Raw genomic sequence first — 19,128 nt, 5'->3', positions numbered from 1 at the left:
ATTCTATATGTGACACGGCACCAGAGTTAAGTTAGGGTTTTTCAAAATGCTGACACGCTGAGCTCAAAAGGTTCACTATCACTGTCCTAGGGCAAAGAAAACAAAAGAGAATATAAACAAATGGGACTCATCAAAATAAAAAGTTTTTGCACAGCAAAAGAAACCATCAACAAAATGAAAAGGGAGTTCATTATATGGAAGAACGTATTTGAGAATGATACATCAAATAAAGATAATTTTGTTGTTAATCCTCACCCAAGGATATTTTTCTATTAACTTTTAGAGAGAGTGGAAGGGAGGGGGATGAACAGAGAATAAACATTAATGTGAGAGAGACTCATTGATTGGTTGCCTCCTGAATGTGCCCCAACTGGGCCAGGGATTGAGCCTGCAACCAAAGTATGTACCCTTGACTGGAATCGAACCTGTAACCCTTCAGTCCCTGGGCCACTGCTCTATCCACTGGGCCAAACCGGCTATCCCTAATTATGTATGAAAGGTCAGATTTTATTCATTCTTTATTTTCATATTTATTTAGAGACTATGATAATATGTGAAAATCTTAGCTATATCTCTGAATATTTCCTTAGAGTAGATCACTACGATGCAATTACTGGATCAAGGGATGGGAACATTTTTTAGGCTCTCGATACAAGCCATCAGGGAACGCTCTGAAAAAGTGGTACTCAGTGACCTAGAGGGCTTTCAAGCATTGGAGAACTCTTAATTTAATACATTAAAATCACACCTCATTGTTTTGCTTTGTTGTTCTATGATTATTCATGACACTAAACAATTTTTCATAAATTGTATATTTCTATTTTATTTATTTTAATTTAAAAAAATATTTTTATTGATTTCAGAAGGGAGGCAGAGGGAGAGAAACATCAATGATGAGAGAGAACCATTCATCGCCTGCCTCCTGCACACCCCACAGTGGGGATCAAGCCTGCAACCCAGGCATGTACCCTGACTGGGAATCAAACCATGACCTCTTGGTTCATAGGTCAGTGCTCAACCACTGAGCCACACCAGCGGGCATGTATTTGTTTTTTACTGCACTGTTTCTTCACATCTTTTGTTCATTTTTCTCTGCACGTCTTAGTGAACTGTTTTTGATCAGTGTGTATTCTTCATGAAACAGTTTGGTCAACCTTTCTCATTTTGGTTGAATTCTTTACATCCTGATTTACCTTATAATTTTTTTAACCTTAAGATTGTTTAAATATGAAAATTTATTGATAATTTTTTATGATTTCTTCCATTGCTTTTATACTTTGAAAATTCTTTCCAATCCACAGATCAAATATTTACCTAAATGTTTTTTCTAAATATTTTATGTTTTTTGTTTACATGTTCTGCTCTTTGAACTGGAGTTTATTTTGATGTTGTGCAACAGGGGTCCTCAAACTACAGCCTGCAGGCCACATGCAAATACAAATATTGTATTTGTTCCCGTTTTGTTTTTTTACTTCAAAATAAGATATGTGCAGTGTGCATAGGAATTTGTTCATAGGTTTTTTTTAAACTATAGTCCGGCCCTCCAACGGTCTGAGGGACAGTGAACTGGCCCCCTCTTTAAAAAGTTTGAGGATCCCTGTTGTACAATGTATCTAAATTGACATTTTTTGGAGGACTTAGCCAGTTTTACCCTCTGTCTCTTTGGTATTAGTTAATGTGTCCTTCCTTTGTCCTCTCCTGCATTTCTCTAAATACTGGGATGTGCTTTAGATGTGTACTTCTCATACCTTTGTCAAATAATTTTTTCTTTACTATTTTATACATAATTAAAAAAAACAGTTTTAATTCCTAATTATGTATGGAAGTGCAGATTTCATCCATTTTGGTGCATTCACACTGGATGTCTATTGTGTTGGCTTTTGTAATTTTTTTATTTGACAGTTTAAGGAGAAGAGGTCATTGCCCCTGACTAAGTAGGTCAGGTATTGCAGGTTTTAAAAATTCTTGCGGCACATGGGCTTAAAATTGGTGACTTAATGGAAAAAAATTTAGTTGATCAGGAGTTATTGTACAGAGTTCTAGTTCTCTTAGTGCTAATAAAAAATCGTGTGATTTTGGGCAAATTATTTCAGTGTTGTCATTGTTAAAAATGAGATCTTGAATTAAATGATTATTCAAATCAGTTTGAAAATGATTTGCATATAAAAGAATTACTTCCTTGTGAGAACTATTTAACCATACCATGTTCCTATCACTTAAAAGTTCTTCAGGAGAGAATACCATGGGTACCACCTGAATGTATTGAAAATCCTAAAAACTTAAACTTGGCAACAGACAAATGGAGTTTTGGTACCACTTTGTGGGAAATCTGCAGTGGAGGAGATAAGCCTCTGAGTGCTTTGGATTCTCAAAGAGTAAGTTGTAGACTGTGGGGTTGGATTAATTTTGTGATCCTTGATGATTCTTTCACATGATTTTTTATTTTTTAATATAAAAAGGGGTTTTAAAAAGAAGGGATTGATAAGGCATTACACAATTCTCAATGTGTGGTTCTTTAATTATAGAAGCTACAGTTTTATGAAGATAGACACCAGCTTCCTGCACCAAAGTGGACAGAATTAGCAAATCTTATTAATAATTGTATGGATTATGAACCAGATTTTAGACCTTCTTTCAGAGCCATCATACGAGATCTTAATAGTTTGTTTACTCCAGGTATGTATTATTGATTCTCCAGCTATCTTTCTGATTTTTTGTGTGTTTTTTTGTATTTAACAAATCTTTACTAATTTTGTAATCCTCTCAATAAGTTCTTTGATGTCTTTTAGAATCTCATATGGGCATATGACTTTCCTACTTTATACATATTCTAGACTCCTTGATTGAGCAATATTTACATTTAAAAAAAGGCTTTTTCTCCTTCATTTACCCATTTTTAGTCTGCTACTTGATGACTAGTATATTATAAAAGTTTATCTTATTTGAGTTTTTAAAAAACAATTACTTGTTTTTTAAAAACTAGTTTTCATACATTTTATAATTCATTTTCTAAACATGAAGTAGATTTGTTTTTGTCCACTCCTTTAAAGTATGTAGCTAAAAATGCATGTGTCTGACCTACAGGTATTTCCTTTTCCAGTATTACTAATTTCACAAAGAAATCAGAATATATTCTTTATAAATATAAAAACTGCCAATTTTATAAAGTAATTATTTATTCTTTGTAAAAATCTTTCTTGAAAGCCTGTCAGATTGTGGGTAATAAGTAAAGGCTCCATTAATATAATCTAAACTATTAACATTATCCTGTGTTTAGTATTTCTAAATTCTAATTATTTTGGTCAGCTTGAATACATATTAACCCAGAGAATTTATTTGCCAGATTATGGTGTATTATTCTTTATTTCTGCAGATTATGAATTGTTAACAGAGAATGACATGTTACCAAATATGAGGATAGGTGCCCTAGGGTTTTCTGGAGCTTTTGAAGACCGAGACCCTACTCAGTTTGAAGAGAGACACTTGAAATTTCTGCAGCAACTTGGCAAGGTAAGATGAAAGAAGTTTTTTAAATAGTTAAATTATAGCCATAGAACATTTTATTTAGGAAAAAAAGGCTTTAGATTCTCTGAAGTTCACATTTCATAAAACTTTAAGGAGTATTTGTAGAAAAAGTTTAATTGTCAGATGTTGGAGAAGTGCTGCGTTAAACAGTTATCTTTAAGAAGAACTTTTCAGAATCTTTAACATGTAATATGCATTGAACATATTCAAAAATTAGGTAACATTTCCCCTACTGATTTGACCATGGGACTGTTTCTTGGTAGAGGGTGCTTTATTTATGAAATAGAGAAAGGGACAATTAAGCCCTTCTTCTTCTTCTTCTTCTTTCTCCTCCCTCCTCTTCCTTCCTCCTCCTCCTCCTCCCTCCTCCCCCTCCCTCCTCCTCCCTCTTCCTCCTCTTTCTTCTCTGTGAACTTTCTTCTCTTTCTTCTTCTTCTCCTTTTTTCTTCTTCTTCTTTCTTCTTCTTTTCCTTTTCTTCCTCTTTCTTCTTCTTCTTTCTTCTCCTCCTCCTCCTTCTTCTCCTCCTTCTTCTCCTCCTTCTTCTTTTCTTCTTCTTCTTTTCTTCTTCTCCTCCTCCTCCCCTCCCCTTCTCCTCCTCCTCCTCCTCCTCTTCTTTCTTCTTCTTTCTTCTTCATCTTCAACTGAGGATGTGTTTGTTGATTTTTAGAGAAGGGAAGAGAGAGAGAGAGAGAAACATCCATCGGTTGCCTCTCATACGCCCCACAACGAACGTGCAACCTAGGTACGTGTCCAGACTGGGAATTGGACCTGTCACCTCTTGATGTACAGGTCGCTTCAACCAACTGAGCCACGCCAGCCAGGGATAAATTAAGCCTTTCTACTCTCTTCCTTTTTAGTCATCTGAGGAAGAAATAATCTGATTGTTCAGAGTCTAGATGTTGACTGGACTCTGTTCACTAACACAGGCCTCTCCATAGGATTCTCACAACATGGCAGCTGAGGGCAAACACCCAATGTGGAAACCATGGTCTTTTTATAACCTAATCTCAGTAGTGACATCTCATCACTGCTGTCTGGCCTGTGTAATTAGAGATTTAACTTTGAGCTTATATGTGGTCTAAGTTTTTTTAAAAATTGACTTCAAAAATATAGCTGAAAATATAGTCTCTTAGAAACTTTAGCTTAACACTATGTTGTTCTGTTCTTTAAGAATGCAATAATATCCAAAATATATTACTTTGATTAATACCCAAAGCTTAATTATAAATATTATATATCAACTCTGTATAGATAATAAATCTTAATAAAAAGAGAAGAGGAAAGAAAAAAAAAGAGAAGAGGTTTCTTTAATGACTCACCTTAAAAACAAAAAAGCGGGAACATCCCCTTAGGCTAAAAATTTACTTTCTTGAGCAAATAATACAGATTGTGTACTAATCTTATCAGGATGACATAATAAAATACCATAGACTTAGTGGCTTTACCATCAGATATTTATTTCTGATAGTTCCAGAGGCTGGAAAGTCTGAAATCAAGGTTCTGAAAGGGTTTGGTTACTGGTGAGGGCTCTCTTAGTGGTCCTCATTTGGCCATCTTATTGACAGAGAGCTTTAGTGTCTCTTCCTCTTCTTCTTCTTCTTTTTTTATGTTAATCCTCACCTGAGATTTTTTACATTGATTTTTAGAGAGAGTGAAAGGGACTGAGGGAGGAGGAGAAAGAGAGAGAAATATCTATGTGGGAGATATATCAACTGGTTGCCTCCCGTACATGCCCCAATTGGGGCTGGGGATCAGACCTGCAACCCAGGTACGTGGCATTGACCAGGAATTGAACCTCTACCCTTTGGTGCTTGGCTGACACTCAAAGCATTGAGCCACACCGGTCAGGGCTCTTCTTCTGCTTTTAAAGGCACCAGTTCTATCAGATTAAGGCCTCACCCTTATGACCCCATTTATTCTGTATCGCCTCTTCACAAGTCCAGTCTCCAAATACATGCATTGGGGGGTTAGGGCTTTATCATATGAATTTTGGGGAGACATACACATTCAGTCCATAATAGACCCTTACTCCATCCAGCTCACTGGCAGTGATACTGAAGGGTGTATTGTGAAAAAGTGAAGTTCTTCCTGGAAGATAGTGATAGATAGCATGTCCCTTGGGTTGTCTTAATAATTAATGTTCATGATTTGTGTCTAAAAGCTTTTTGGAAGTTGTTTATATTTCATCTTTTAATTCTTTTTGAATAAATTAAATGTATATGTTTACTACCTACCTGTGGAATTACTATTTTCTTTTTTGTCTTGAAAGTTACCTAATCTAAGCTTAGGGAAGTGTGTTAATTCTGACGGTTGGAATTGCTAATGTCATTAGAATTTGTTAGTGTTTGTGTGGAAAACTTGAGATTTCTGTCCTGATGTGTTGTATTGTTCAGGGTAACTTTGGGAGTGTTGAGATGTGCCGGTATGACCCTCTACAAGACAACACTGGGGAGGTGGTGGCTGTGAAAAAGCTCCAGCACAGCACTGAAGAGCACCTCCGAGACTTTGAAAGGGAAATTGAAATCCTGAAATCCCTGCAGCATGACAACATTGTAAAGTACAAGGGAGTGTGCTACAGTGCTGGTATGTTGCCATTGAAACCTATTTTGAACTCAAGCTATGTTGTTGGCATCCTGCATAATAGAAACATACTGTGTCAAGATGTGGACTTACAACAGTGCCCAGGGAGAGAAGACGGAAGATTGCTTGGTGATGGTGGACTGTAACTACAGGAAATCTCTGACTAGTCGGTTAATCATTCTCTTCACTGAAAATGTTTGTTATCACCCTTGCTTATGCTCATTAAGCAAATATCATTTTCAAAGAAAGAAATTGTCTTTGCTCATATTTTCTTTAAAAATATAATATTTAAATTTGATGCTTTTTGTTCAGTACAAAATGAGGAGAAGGAAGTTTTCTCAGCTTATTTTGATTTGCGTTACAGAAGACTAAAACAACTACTTTAAAGCTTTTTAAAACTTTTTGATTCAAAAAGCCTCTGTTCTTTACTATTTCATCTTTAATTTACAAATAAATTCTGTCATCTTAGACTCAGATTTTATATATCTTTAAGTCATTTATGTATGGTTTTTTTAATATTTCATCAGTAAAATATGGCAGAGCATAACATTATGTTCCCATTTGTGTTTTAAAAGGCCGGCGTAATCTAAGATTAATTATGGAATATTTACCATATGGAAGTTTACGGGACTATCTCCAAAAGCATAAAGAACGAATAGATCATAAGAAACTTCTGCAATATACATCTCAGATATGCAAGGTACCTAATATTCTGGCTATTAGTTGTAGATGAAGTGAACATGTTAAGGTAATTGTTAAGAAATTCTCTAGTTTATCTTAGATAATTAAGGGACTATAAATAGGCAAGACCATTGAAATTGATTATGTTTACAAAACTGGCTGAAAGAAAAAATGTTATTTTTATCCATAGGGTATGGAATATCTTGGTACGAAAAGGTATATCCACAGGGATCTGGCAACAAGGAATATATTGGTAGAGAATGAAAACAGAGTTAAAATTGGAGATTTTGGGTTAACCAAAGTCTTGCCACAAGACAAAGAGTACTACAAAGTGAAAGAACCTGGTGAAAGCCCTATATTCTGGTGAGTATATTTTAGTATAATAAAATGAAATTTTAGAGCATAAAATTAAAACTTTACTTTTACTATTATTAATAGTTTGTCATTTATATATTTACTAGAGGCCTGGTGCATGAATTCGTGCACAGGTGGGGTCCAGCTGGCCCACCCCGATTGGGGTCAGGAGGGTGATTGGGGGGGCCGACCAGGGGGAGGGGTCGCGGTCAGTTGGTGGGCCGGCCCTGCCCCCTGGTTGAACTCACGGTCAAGGGGACAATTTGCATATTAGCCTTTTATTATATAGGATAATAGTAGCAAAAATTTCTCATGTACTTGCATTGGGCTTACATGCGTGTCATGGATTATCTCATTTAATCCTCATAAGAATCCTTGGAGAATATGTATTAATATCTCATTTTAAGCATGAAGGAACTGAATTGTAGACAGGGTAAATAGCTTGCTCAAGGACAAGGTTTTTTAGTTTCCACATATTATATCAAGTGAAATCATTTGGTATTTGTCTTTTTCTGTCTGACTTATTTCACTTAGCATGGTACCCTAGAGGTGTTGGAGGTCCTAGGGAGATGAATGAAAATGGTGAAAGGGAATAAGCAGTACAAACTTCCAATTATAAAATAAGTCACAGGGGTATAATGTACAGTACAAGGAAGATAATCAGTGGTATCATAATAACTTTGTATGGTGACAGATGGTTACTAGATTTATCACTATGATCACCTCATAAGCTATGTAAATGTTGAATAACTATGTTGTATACCTGAAACTCATATAACATTATATGTCACTATACTTTAATAGAAAGAAAAGAAAGTATTACTTAATTTTTTTTTTAAGTTTACCATAAGAAGAGGATAAGAACAAGAGGATGAGGGCTTGTAAGTGAATGGCATAATTACAGAGCAAACAGGGAGCAATTGGGGCTAGAATGATATTGAGCCCTGTACAACATGTTAAAGAGGTCAGCCTTTATTTAGTAAACATTGTGTAGGTGAAAGATTTAGAGGCTTTATCCAGGGCATAAAATTGTGAGAGTCATATTTTAGGAATATGAATTTACTTTTTTTTCCCCCTCCACCTCTACTTTTGGTGCAGAATATCAGTTCTCAAAGTATGGGGACTCCTTGTACCCCCTTTAGGGAGTCTGTTATCAAAAGTTATTTTAACACTAATACTAAGATATCATGTGCTTTTTTCACTCTCCTTTTTTCATGAATAGATAGTGGAATTTTCCACAGGTTATACTCTTATACTCTCTCTTAAAGCAAACAGTAAAGAAACTTTAAAAATGTAAAACAATGCCGCTCTTCTCACAGAAGCATTCTTTTTATAGTAATTTCAGCTTTTTTTCAGTAATTTTTAAGAGTGTATAAGGGCCTTTGACCTAATGGTTGGAGAACTGGCTTAGAGGGTACATTAAGGTGAGGCTAATAGCAGGGAGAAGCTAGAAAGAAAACAGTTTTATTACTGAGTAAGCATTAATCCAGAAGGTATTGTGCATCAAAAGCAATCTGCGTATGGATTGCAAAGAGAAAAAGAAATCTTATTCTTTCTTATGGCCAAGCAAATTCAACCGATTACATACATTTTCTCATGATAAACAGTAACTAGTCCTCAAGTGAGAGGACTTGACATCACATTTGTCACACATGGTTCATCCTAAATTCACTGGGTAATTGAAGTCACCAGGTATTAGCTAATTGGCTTTACCAAAGGAAAAATAAACTATAACTTATGACAAGAGATAATTTTGTAACTTGGAAGGAGTCAGGTACCTGCCCTTCTCACAGAAACTGAGAAGTAGGGGTGCTAACTTCCTTGATGATTATATTACAAAGAGATGGTTCCCAGGTTCTTGAGAAAAACATATCATAAAGCTGGCAAGAGGCATTTGAGCAAAAGCTTTAAAAAAATACTTACATACATTTGAAAGAGATAAAGAATTTACAATGGTAAGTTTTCTAAAATAAATGCTTTAAGGAAAGAGGGGGAAGAGTCATTTTCCTCATTTTCAACAAGGAGAATTATATTTTTGATTTGTATTTATTCTTACAGTGGTGATGGGAGAGAGAAACAGCCTTCCAGATCGGGGGAGGGAGGAGTGAGGAGGCGATTACAGGAGTACTTTCAGGATAGATGAAGGATGAGAATACTTTACAATGGTTGGGGGAGTAGCACTGTCTTCAAGGATGTTATGTTCCATTTGTGGCTAAAGCTAACATTTATTTAAAAATATAACTAAAAATGTTAAGTGTTTTTAGAAACAATATAAAATTAATATAGCATTGCATGGTTAATTGTGTGGTATTGGCTACAAGTATAGAAATTCAGTAGCATTGGGTCATAAAAACCTTGAGTAGTCAGAGAAGGATTTATGGAAGTGAGTATATTTTAAAGGAGAGATTAAATTTTTGTAATTTATAGTTTAAATCTCATCAATCTTAAACAGATCTCTGTCATCACTCTCTATAATAAGGATAAACTTAGCAATGTAACCAGGATATTCACAGTCCATTAGTCAAAATTCTCCCTTGGTTAGTGTTGATACTTGAGTAGATAATTGCACCATTTCTCCCGGACTTTCCAATTTTCTGTGCTCCTTTACAAAAATCACTTCCTTGGGATGAGCAGGTTTTTTCTTTTATATGTTAATAGCTTCAAGTCTTGCTCCAGTTTAGAAGCAACGTTTTCTCTCTATAGTACTTTGCAGTTAACCCTGGTGTTTCCTATAGAGACAAAAATGTTTTTTTTGTTTGTTTGTTTGTTTTTTGTTTTGAGTTATCTTTGTGTATTTGGAGGTTCCTAAGACCACTCTCAGGTTTGGTATTCACTAGGAGGATTCATAGCACTCAGCATACAGCCATATTCGTAGCTATGATTCCTTACAGGGAAAGGACACAAAGCAAATCAGCAAAGGGGAAAGGAGTCTGGGTCAAAGCTGAAGGAAACCAAGCACAATCTTCCAAGGTCCTCTCTCAGTAAAGTCATGTGGGACACACTTCCTTTTCCCAGCAGTAATTGTGACAACACAGTGCCCAAGGTTTGTATTGGGACTGGACACGTAAGCACCCTCTGCCTGGTATGTACCACAATTTCAGACTCCTAGAGGGAAAGTGGGCATTCAGCACAAACCATGTCGTTTGCAGAAACATTTTAGGCACCGTGAGCCCCTCTTATCATTTAGGGAATTGTGGAAACACTCCTGAAATCTAAGTTCCCAGTACCAGTCAAGTGTCAACATTGCAAGCAGGCCTTTTTTAGGATGACAGCCTCAAGCCTGCTATGTTAACTCTTTCCTGTACATCTTGCTTTTTTTTTTTTAATCCAATTGATTTGCAGCTACAAACGAGAGTTGACACATCAAGTAACCACCTTTTAAATGCTTTCCTATTTCACAGGTATGCTCCAGAATCACTGACAGAGAGCAAGTTTTCTGTGGCCTCAGATGTTTGGAGCTTTGGAGTGGTTCTATATGAACTTTTCACCTATATTGAGAAGAGTAAAAGTCCACCAGCGGTCAGTATGTTTTCATTTACTTTCAACTTTTTTTTTTTAACATGAGAAAAGCTTTGCCAAACAATAATAGTAAGCTTAAAGCTTATCTAGCCTCTTCTTGCTTATTTGTAATACAACATCCAACAAAATAACCCTAAACTTATTGATTAAGTTAACTTGAATTTTTAAAAAGAAGAGGGGTAGAGTACTATCCTATATAATAAAAGCCTAGGGGGCATCGCACGATGTCACAAGATGGTCACCACAAGATGGCCGGCAGGGGAGGGCAGTTGTGGGCGATCAGGACAGCAGGGAAGGGCAGTTGTGGGGAACCAGACCTGCAGGGGAGAACAGTTGGGGGCGAGATCAGGCTGGCAGGGGAGGGCAGTTGGGGGCCATTAGGCCAGAGGGGAGGGCAGTTGGGGGTGAGATCAGGCCAGCAGGGGAGGGCAGTTGGAGGTGATTGGGCTGGAAGAAGAGGGCAGTTGGAGGCGATCAGGCCGGCAGGGGAGCAGTTAGGTGGTGATCAGGCTGATAGGCAGAAGCCGTTAGGGACGATCAGGCAGGAAGGCAGGCAAGTGGTTAGGAGCCAGCAGTCCTGGATTGTAAGAGTGATGTCTGACTGCCAGTAGTTGGACATCCCCCAAGGCATCCCAGATTGGAGAGGGTGCAGGCTAGGCTGAGGGACATCCCCCCTCCCGTGCACGAATTTCGTGCAGTGGGCCTCTAGTTTACTATATTCTCTTAATATTATTCTTAATACATCCAATAACTCATTCATTCTAGAAATTATTGCAAAAGTTAAGCTTTTAAAGTAGTTTTTTTCTGATCATTGTAGAATTTTCTTTAATATTGAAAAGTATGAAAAAAATCCTCTCCAATTCAACTACTCAGAGGTAACTATTTTAGTACTGTGGTATGTTTTCTTCCTGGCTTCTTTTAATTTTATATGTAAAAGTGAAACTGTATTAAAATAATTTTTTTATAAAATAAAGGTTATACTATACAGCTTGCTGTCTTGTTTTTTAAATTAAGTATTAGAGCATGGATATTTTCCTTTATTAGTAACTATTTACTGAAAATATGGCTTCTAACTTTTGGATAGCATTTCATAATAAGGATGTAATTTCTAAACAATTATTTTCCATTTTCAGTCTTTTATGTAACACCTCAATGAACATAGTGAACATCCTTATACATAAATATTTGTTTCTCTGTGGTTGTCACCTTAGAATAAAAATTTAATAATAGATGAAAGGTTATGAACTCTTTTAAAGGTTCTTGAGTTTTTCAGAATGCTTTCCAGAAAAGCTGTATCAGATTGCATTCTCAGTAGCAGTGCACAGGGCATGTGCATGTCATCATTTGACAGTATCCACTATTGTGTTTTTATGCAACTTTGCCAAATTGGTAGGAGAGAAGTTGCATCTATTTGATCTAAAATTGCATTTCTCCTATCAGTGTGACTGAACACATACTTATTGGGTATTTGGTGTACATATGTGTGTGCATTATCTCCTTATGTGCTTTGCCCATTTTTATTTTAGTAATTTTTCTTACCAGTTTATAAGAGGTCTCTATATTTCAATAAAGGATGTGCTGTAAATATTTTCCTAGCTTACAAATCAGATTTTTATGAATTTTTAACACTTGAACATATTTTTCTCTCCATGTACTTTTACTTAAACATTCATTCTGCACTCTTTTTATTATGCCCTCTTTTACACTCAAGTTTTTATTTCAGCTGAAACGTAATGTAATGTGACATGTTAAAACAATAGTCACCAAAAAAATGTAAATATAGTTTTAGTTCACTTGTTTTGGGCCCTTCTCAGGGAATTTGTGTTGAGTATATTACATTTATAGAAATGGCATTATAGAGGTTCCACATATAACAATCCTGTCTGAAGTATTCCTGAAAAGGAAGTTTTAAAATAGTTTGACTTTTGAAAATATTTTTCATTGATTATTTTTAAAGAGAGAGGAAGGGAGAGGGATAGAGAGGTAGAAACATTGATGGGAAAGGAACATCATCAATCAGTTGCCTCCTGCATGCCCCCTCTGGGAACCATGCCTGCAACCTGGGCATGTGCCCTGACCAGGAATCGAGCCAGCAACCTCTTGGTTCCTGGGTTGATGCTCAGCCACTGAGTCACACCAACCAAGCAAAATAGTCTGTTTTTAAAACGTTTCAAACATATAAGAAAGCATACATATACAGAATTGTTCCCATTTATTGAAAGAAGTTGAGAAAGATTTCTGCTTCAAATTAAATGTACCCAAAAAATCTCACTGAAATGTGGGTTTATGTTCCAGGAATTCATGCGTATGATTGGCAACGACAAACAAGGACAGATGATTGTGTTTCATTTGATAGAACTCTTGAAGAATAATGGAAGATTACCAAGACCAGATGGATGCCCAGATGAGGTCACAAATTCATTTATTTTTTTTATCCATAGTAATCATACAATTTCTTGCTCTTTTAGAACAAGGACTTCAGGTCACTTGATCAAATTTAATTGATGAGCTTTTAAATAAATAGCATCCTATATAATAATCCTATATAATAAAAGGGTAATATGCAAATAGACCAAACAGAACAACTGAACAACCAATCAAAGAGTAATATGCTAATGATATGCTAAGGTTCCTCAACTGTTCGCTATGACATGCACTGACCACCAGGGGGTGGACAGTTGTCGACCAGTCGCTATGACGTGCACTGACCACCAAGGGACAGACGCTCTGACCGGTAGGTTAGCTTGCTGCTGGGGTCTGGCCGATTGGGACTGAGCAAGATGGGCCAAACATGCCCTGGGGCCCTCCTGTGGTCCCTCCCCAGCCTGATCGTGCACCGGTGGGGTCCCTCAGCCTGGCCTACGCCCTCTTGCAATCTGGGACCCCATGGGGGATGTCGGAGAGCTGGTTTCAGCCTGATCCCACAGTCCACTCCCCTTGGGAGGGCACCAGACGCAGGGCTCATGGCTGGTGAGTGCTACTTTGGCAGATTGAGCCTCTCCCAATTGGGACTGATTGGGCGCAAGCCTGCGGCAGGCACAGTGGGGTCAGGATGAGCACGAGCTGCAGGTAAGAGCTGCAGGTGGCGTTGGACTACGGAGGCCCGATCCTGGGGCCTAAACTGGCAGTCGGACATCCCCCAAGGGGTCCTGGATTGAGAGAGGGGGCAGGCTGGGCTGAGGGGACCCCCACATCGTGCACGAATTTCATGCACCAGGCCTCTAGTAATATAACTATGGATTTAGGCACAGATACCTATATGGAAGAATTAAGTGGGAGTTCTGAATTCATGTCTTCTGCCAATAAACAAAATAGCACTTTGTGTTCATTATAATTCTGGTTTATTTTCTCTTTTACAGATCTATGTGATCATGACAGAATGCTGGAATAATAATGTAAATCAACGTCCGTCTTTCAGAAACCTAGCTCTTCGGGTTGATCAAATAAGGGACAACATAGCTGGATGAACGAAATGAACTTCACTCTGAGACCAAAATAAAGTTAGAGAACAAAGTTTTGTATTTCACATTGTTGTGGACTATTATTACATATGTCATTGTTATGTATATCATGATGCTAGCCACAAAGATGTGGAAATATCTGCTCAAAACTTTCAAAGTATAGTGAGTTTTTCTTTATGGGGACACCAGTAAAAGAAATTGATGAAAAGTTCTTAGTAAAGAATTTTGTAAAAAGTTTCATGAACTTGGTTAACATCACTTTTCTTTGGCAAAAGAAAAAAATAGATGTTTTTTAACTCAGAATTTTGAGAGATAAAAAAATTGTAATATAAATTTTACAATGTTAAAGAAGCACAGAATATATATGTACAGTTTTTACCACAGTGAATGTATAATACCTTGGCATCTTGTGTGATCTTTTACACAAGGGCTGGTTCATTAATGGTGTTTTCTAATTTTTCCATAGTTGATCTATAGTAACTTCACTATACAAACAAATTAAGATGCTCAAATAATTGAGTAAGCACTTTTGTGTTCTTGTTCATCTATATCACTGGCCAGCAATATAAGCAGGTGTACACTTTTTGCTTATCATTTTATGTACTGTAAATATTTTTCAAAGAAAAGGGAACAAATGTTTAGTTTTATTTGTATAGGGATTTCCTTAACTATAAAGAATACATTTTGAAATGGAACAAGTTTACAAAGCTGTAACACAATCTATTTTCTTATTTGTCTCCCTTGTATCTATTTGTGATGAGTATGTTGTTGTTGTTTTTTTAAATAGATCTCTAAATTTTTCTAAGACTGGTAAATAGTTTTCTTTTAAAATTTTGAGATTACAAATGCAGGATTATTGTCATCCCTTGAGCTATTGGCTGTCACTATGATTCTTCAATCCTTGGAACCTATCATCATGCATTAAATTTAACCTATTAAGATTCATAGTATGGGTTAGAGATGTTTTTTAAGACTGTATTTTAGGGGTTTCAGAAATCTCTTGTAGTCTCAGAATAAATTTTTTCTTAGAAAATTTAGAAAATCTTATATTCAAAGGAGAAATGAGAGGAAATTGGTAAAAAAAAAAAAGTATGCTTGTTATTTTATTCCAGAATGCTAGTAGAAAATTCATAATATTCCTCTAAGAAAAATGAGAGCATACTTATTTTCAGTGAAGTATAACGGGTTGTTCATTGTCATCATTTGTTTTAGTGCTACTCCATTTTATACACCATACATAATATGAGGCGGTATTTATTGTTATTTATAAAAAGTTTAAAATACTTAGTATTTGGGTTAAAAAGAAAATAATTTCTTACTCTAGTTTCAGTGGTATGTGCTATTTTTTTAAACACACTTATAATTATTTTTCTGATTACTTTTTGGAGCTAGTTTTAAAGTGCAAATTCTGTAAGAAAAAATGCTTCACATGTAAAGTTTGAGATTCTTTTGGTTAGAAGAAAGGAAAGAGGAGAAATTCTTTTTACATGATCTTTAAAATATTTTGTGGTTGCCGAATAAAAAAATCATTTAAAATTTTAAAAGGTTTATAGTAAATATTTTTATGAAAGTTGAATATAATTTTTATTTAATTTGTAAAGACTTCAAGATCTGTAAATACAGTGCAATTAAAGATCTCCATTTTCCTACTTTTCAAGTCAAAAGTATGATGATGTGCTTGATTTCAGATTTTTGTATTAAAACTTAAGTTCTGAAAGGTATAATTTTAAAGGTCTAAAACATTTTGTTTGTTTTTATTTATTTTATTATTATTATTTTCTATTGATTTTAGAGAAGAAGGGAGAGGGAGAGGGAGAGGGAGAGAGAGAGATGGAAGCATCAATGAGAGAGAATCATTGATCGGCTGTCTCCTGCATGTCCCCTACTGGGGATCGAGTCCGCAAGCCTGGGCATGTGCCCCTGACTGGAATTGAACCCAGGATGCTTCAGTCCGCAGGACGGTGCTCTATCCACTGAGCCAAACCAGAGAGGGCCATTTTGTTTGTTTTTAAAAACAAGGATGTTAACTAATTTTTTTAAAACGTTTTTAATGTTTCAATTTTTGTAGAGAAGAAATACTTTGTAAGCATTTTTAAGTATTTAGAGTTGATGACTACTTTATTGTAAAATGTTGTTTTCAAGAGAATTATTATTCATTAAGGATTAGTAGTGTTTTAAATTTTGATTTTGACTATACGTGAAAAGAAATTGAACCTGTAACTGTTTAGTTGTTTCTGCATAAGAAATAGGTAATTACTGTTCTAGTTAATGCCAAAATGTTTCTTCAAGTTAATATTCTTCAGAAATGAGGATAAAGATTTTTTTAGAATTCTGTAAATATTCTGGTATAGTAAATTATAGTCTTTATATAAATAATTCCTTATATCCATGGCTACCTGCTTTGGGAAACAGTCACTTTTTTTTATGTTATTTATACATGTGCTGCCAGTACACTGTAATTTGCTGTGAAGGAGTGCTTTCTTACAACCCAAGACTTCTGCTATAAAGTCAAGTGAAATTTTTGTCACAACTATAACTTCTGATATTTCAGTTTTATTTAAACAATTTTATTATGGAGTAGACATTAGAAAATACCCATAGTTCTATACCTGGGAGCCATTCTCCATGGGGTAGTGTTATATGGCCAGTCTATGAAGATGTATTATTTTTTTCATTGTGCCTTTAGCATGTTCCCCAAAATTGAAATATTGATGTAATAAATATTCAGAAGTTATTTTCTTTTTCATTGTCTTTTAAATACCCCCACCAAGGAAGTGGGGGTATACACATTGGTTTAGGGATGTGCAGAGAAAGCCTTTTATAAAAGTAAACTTACCTTTAGATTTTTTTTTAAAAAAAATGCTTCCTAAGATTATACTGCATGTTCTTAGGAACATTACCATATCCACTGTAGTTCTGGTATTTAAATGATTTCTAATGAAAGTTTCTCTAGTTTTCCAGTGTTATTTACTGAAGCTCTTTCACTTTTTTATCCTATGTAATAAAACCCTAATATGCAAATCGACTGAACAGCAGAACAACCCATTGATATGACCAGCACTGACCACCAGGGGACAGACGCTCAATGCAGGAGCTGCCCCCTGGTGGTCAGTGTGCTCCCACAGGGGCAGTGCCGCTCAGCCAGAAGCTGGGCTCCCAGCTGGCGAGCACAGCACCAGTATCAGGAGCCTCTCCTGCCTCCACTGCAGGTGGGTGGTAAGGAGCAAGGGGTCCCAGACTGCGAGAGGGCGCAGGCTGGGCTGAAGGACACCCCTTCCCCCAGTGCATGAATTTTGTGCACCAGGCCTCTAGTATCAGAATAAATAATAATAAGAAGAATAAGGATGCCAGCAAGATTACCCAAGCAAAAGACTAGATTATATGAGATAAGCTTCATTTTATTTAAGAAAAACATCTGAGTATGAATATCAGAAATTTTATGTTTTCTCCCAGGTTTGGGTTGGTTGTAATTAATTTCAAGGTAACTAGATGCAAGTGTTTCATGATGCTGATAGTAACAGAGAGATTTCAGAATGACACTGAGAGAAGAGAATTTAAAAATTTTCACGTTAGTCAAATTTATAGTCAAGCCTTTAACTTTTCATATGAGTGAAATTTCATATGAGTAAAATGTGCATTATATATCTAATTATTAAAATATTTAATGTTTTTACTTTTTTGCAATATGTCGTTTTTTTAGATTAAGAAATTTATATTGTGCTTCTGCCAGATAGCATTGCTTAATTGGTGCGGGCCGCAAATATGGTTCATTCTTTTTCAGTCTTACAAATGTATAAAGAAAAGCCTTGTCTCCAGTGAAACACCAATCTTTATTAATACGGTTTTAGAACTTGTTAATGATTTGCTTTTTATGTTGGTCTCAGCCTAACAGTAACTAACGTGCTTAAACTGGTCCCATGGCTCTTATTATGATTGCCATTTAGCAATAACCATCATTGTTGGGATGGAAGGATGGGTGAGGGAGAGGGATGAGAGAAAGAGGAGTGAGGCAGAGAGGGAACATGCATTGGCCTAAGGTTCTGCTTTCAAGTGTTGAGGCTCGAGCTTTCATGGGCTCATGGGCCCACTCTAAAACATAAGAGCAGGAATTTAAAGCATGGGAAGAAAAGAAAACAAGTGGCCCAAATGCTCATTTATTGAAATTAAACCAAGATCTTTAAAGCAAAAGAGCCTTGGTGGAGATAGGCCCCTGGTTCTTCTAGTACTGTGGCTGCATTGTGTTTATTGGAGATAATCTTCTTTGAAGTGGATGTCTCATCAAGCAAAGCTTGAGTCATACATTTAAAAGGAGAAAACTCAACTGTTAGGGCTTACACTATATAAATATTCCATTATAAGGTCTTTCTATGCATAGCAATTGTTTAACATCTTGTTTTTGAACATAACTGTAACAAATTTATAAAATGAGAGGGTTAAAAGATCTCAGAATCCTTGTTCCAATTATCCATATTCTTAGGTTTGGGAAATAGTTTTGTTTTTAGTAACTGTAGTAGGAGGCACTCCTATAAATGATATTTATCAGGGTCAAGTAAGTCAGCTTTGAGTAGTGTGAATAGACAGAAACATAGATTTTAGATCTGACTTGATAAATAACATTAATAGTGCAGGACGGTAAGGAAAAGATTGTGTTTAAACAAACAAGCAAACAAAAGAACTTTCACAGCCAAAAGCTTTAAGGGTTTATTGAACCATATGCTAGCCAGAAAAGGACCAGATCCTGGGGCAGAAGTCTAGACCACATCAACAGAACTACATAGAAAAGATACACATGTCTGCCATTATGGCGTTGACAAGCACTTTTATACATTACTAGAGGCCCGGTGCACAAAAATTTGTGCATTCGGGGGGGAAGGGGGGTCCCTCAGCCCGGCCTGTGCCCTCTCGCAGTCTGGGACCCCTCGGGAGATAACGACCTGCTGGCTTAGGCCTGCTCCTGGGTAGCAGAGGGCAGGCCCAATCCCTAGGTGCAGCCCCTGGTCGGGCTCA

The 19,128-nt window shown here is 36.3% G+C and overlaps 1 protein-coding gene across 4 annotated transcripts in view; it reads left to right on the top strand.

Moving 5' to 3' along the window:
* The window catches only part of JAK2 (Janus kinase 2), a 107,837-nt gene that overhangs the window by 80,518 nt on the left and 8,191 nt on the right, over window positions 1-19,128 (top strand). For 3 of the 4 annotated variants that reach the window (XM_006773839.2, XM_015570523.1, XM_015570524.1), the window contains 9 exons: window positions 2,224-2,375; window positions 2,526-2,676; window positions 3,374-3,510; window positions 5,920-6,109; window positions 6,682-6,806; window positions 6,978-7,150; window positions 10,543-10,660; window positions 12,956-13,069; window positions 14,020-15,066. In XM_006773839.2, coding sequence (XP_006773902.1) covers window positions 2,224-2,375; window positions 2,526-2,676; window positions 3,374-3,510; window positions 5,920-6,109; window positions 6,682-6,806; window positions 6,978-7,150; window positions 10,543-10,660; window positions 12,956-13,069; window positions 14,020-14,127 — 1,268 coding nt within the window. In that variant the 3' untranslated portion in view covers window positions 14,128-15,066. Of the gene's footprint in view, window positions 1-2,223; window positions 2,376-2,525; window positions 2,677-3,373; window positions 3,511-5,919; window positions 6,110-6,681; window positions 6,807-6,977; window positions 7,151-10,542; window positions 10,661-12,955; window positions 13,070-14,019; window positions 15,067-19,128 lie in introns of those variants that run through there. The other variant, XM_015570522.1, reaches the window with a different exon arrangement.

Source organism: Myotis davidii, unplaced genomic scaffold, assembly GCF_000327345.1.
Source record: "Myotis davidii unplaced genomic scaffold, ASM32734v1 scaffold547, whole genome shotgun sequence".
Classification (NCBI taxonomy): domain Eukaryota; kingdom Metazoa; phylum Chordata; class Mammalia; order Chiroptera; family Vespertilionidae; genus Myotis; species Myotis davidii.
The sequence above is the reverse complement of the archived record's forward strand: the minus strand, read 5'-3'. Positions and strand labels throughout refer to the sequence as shown.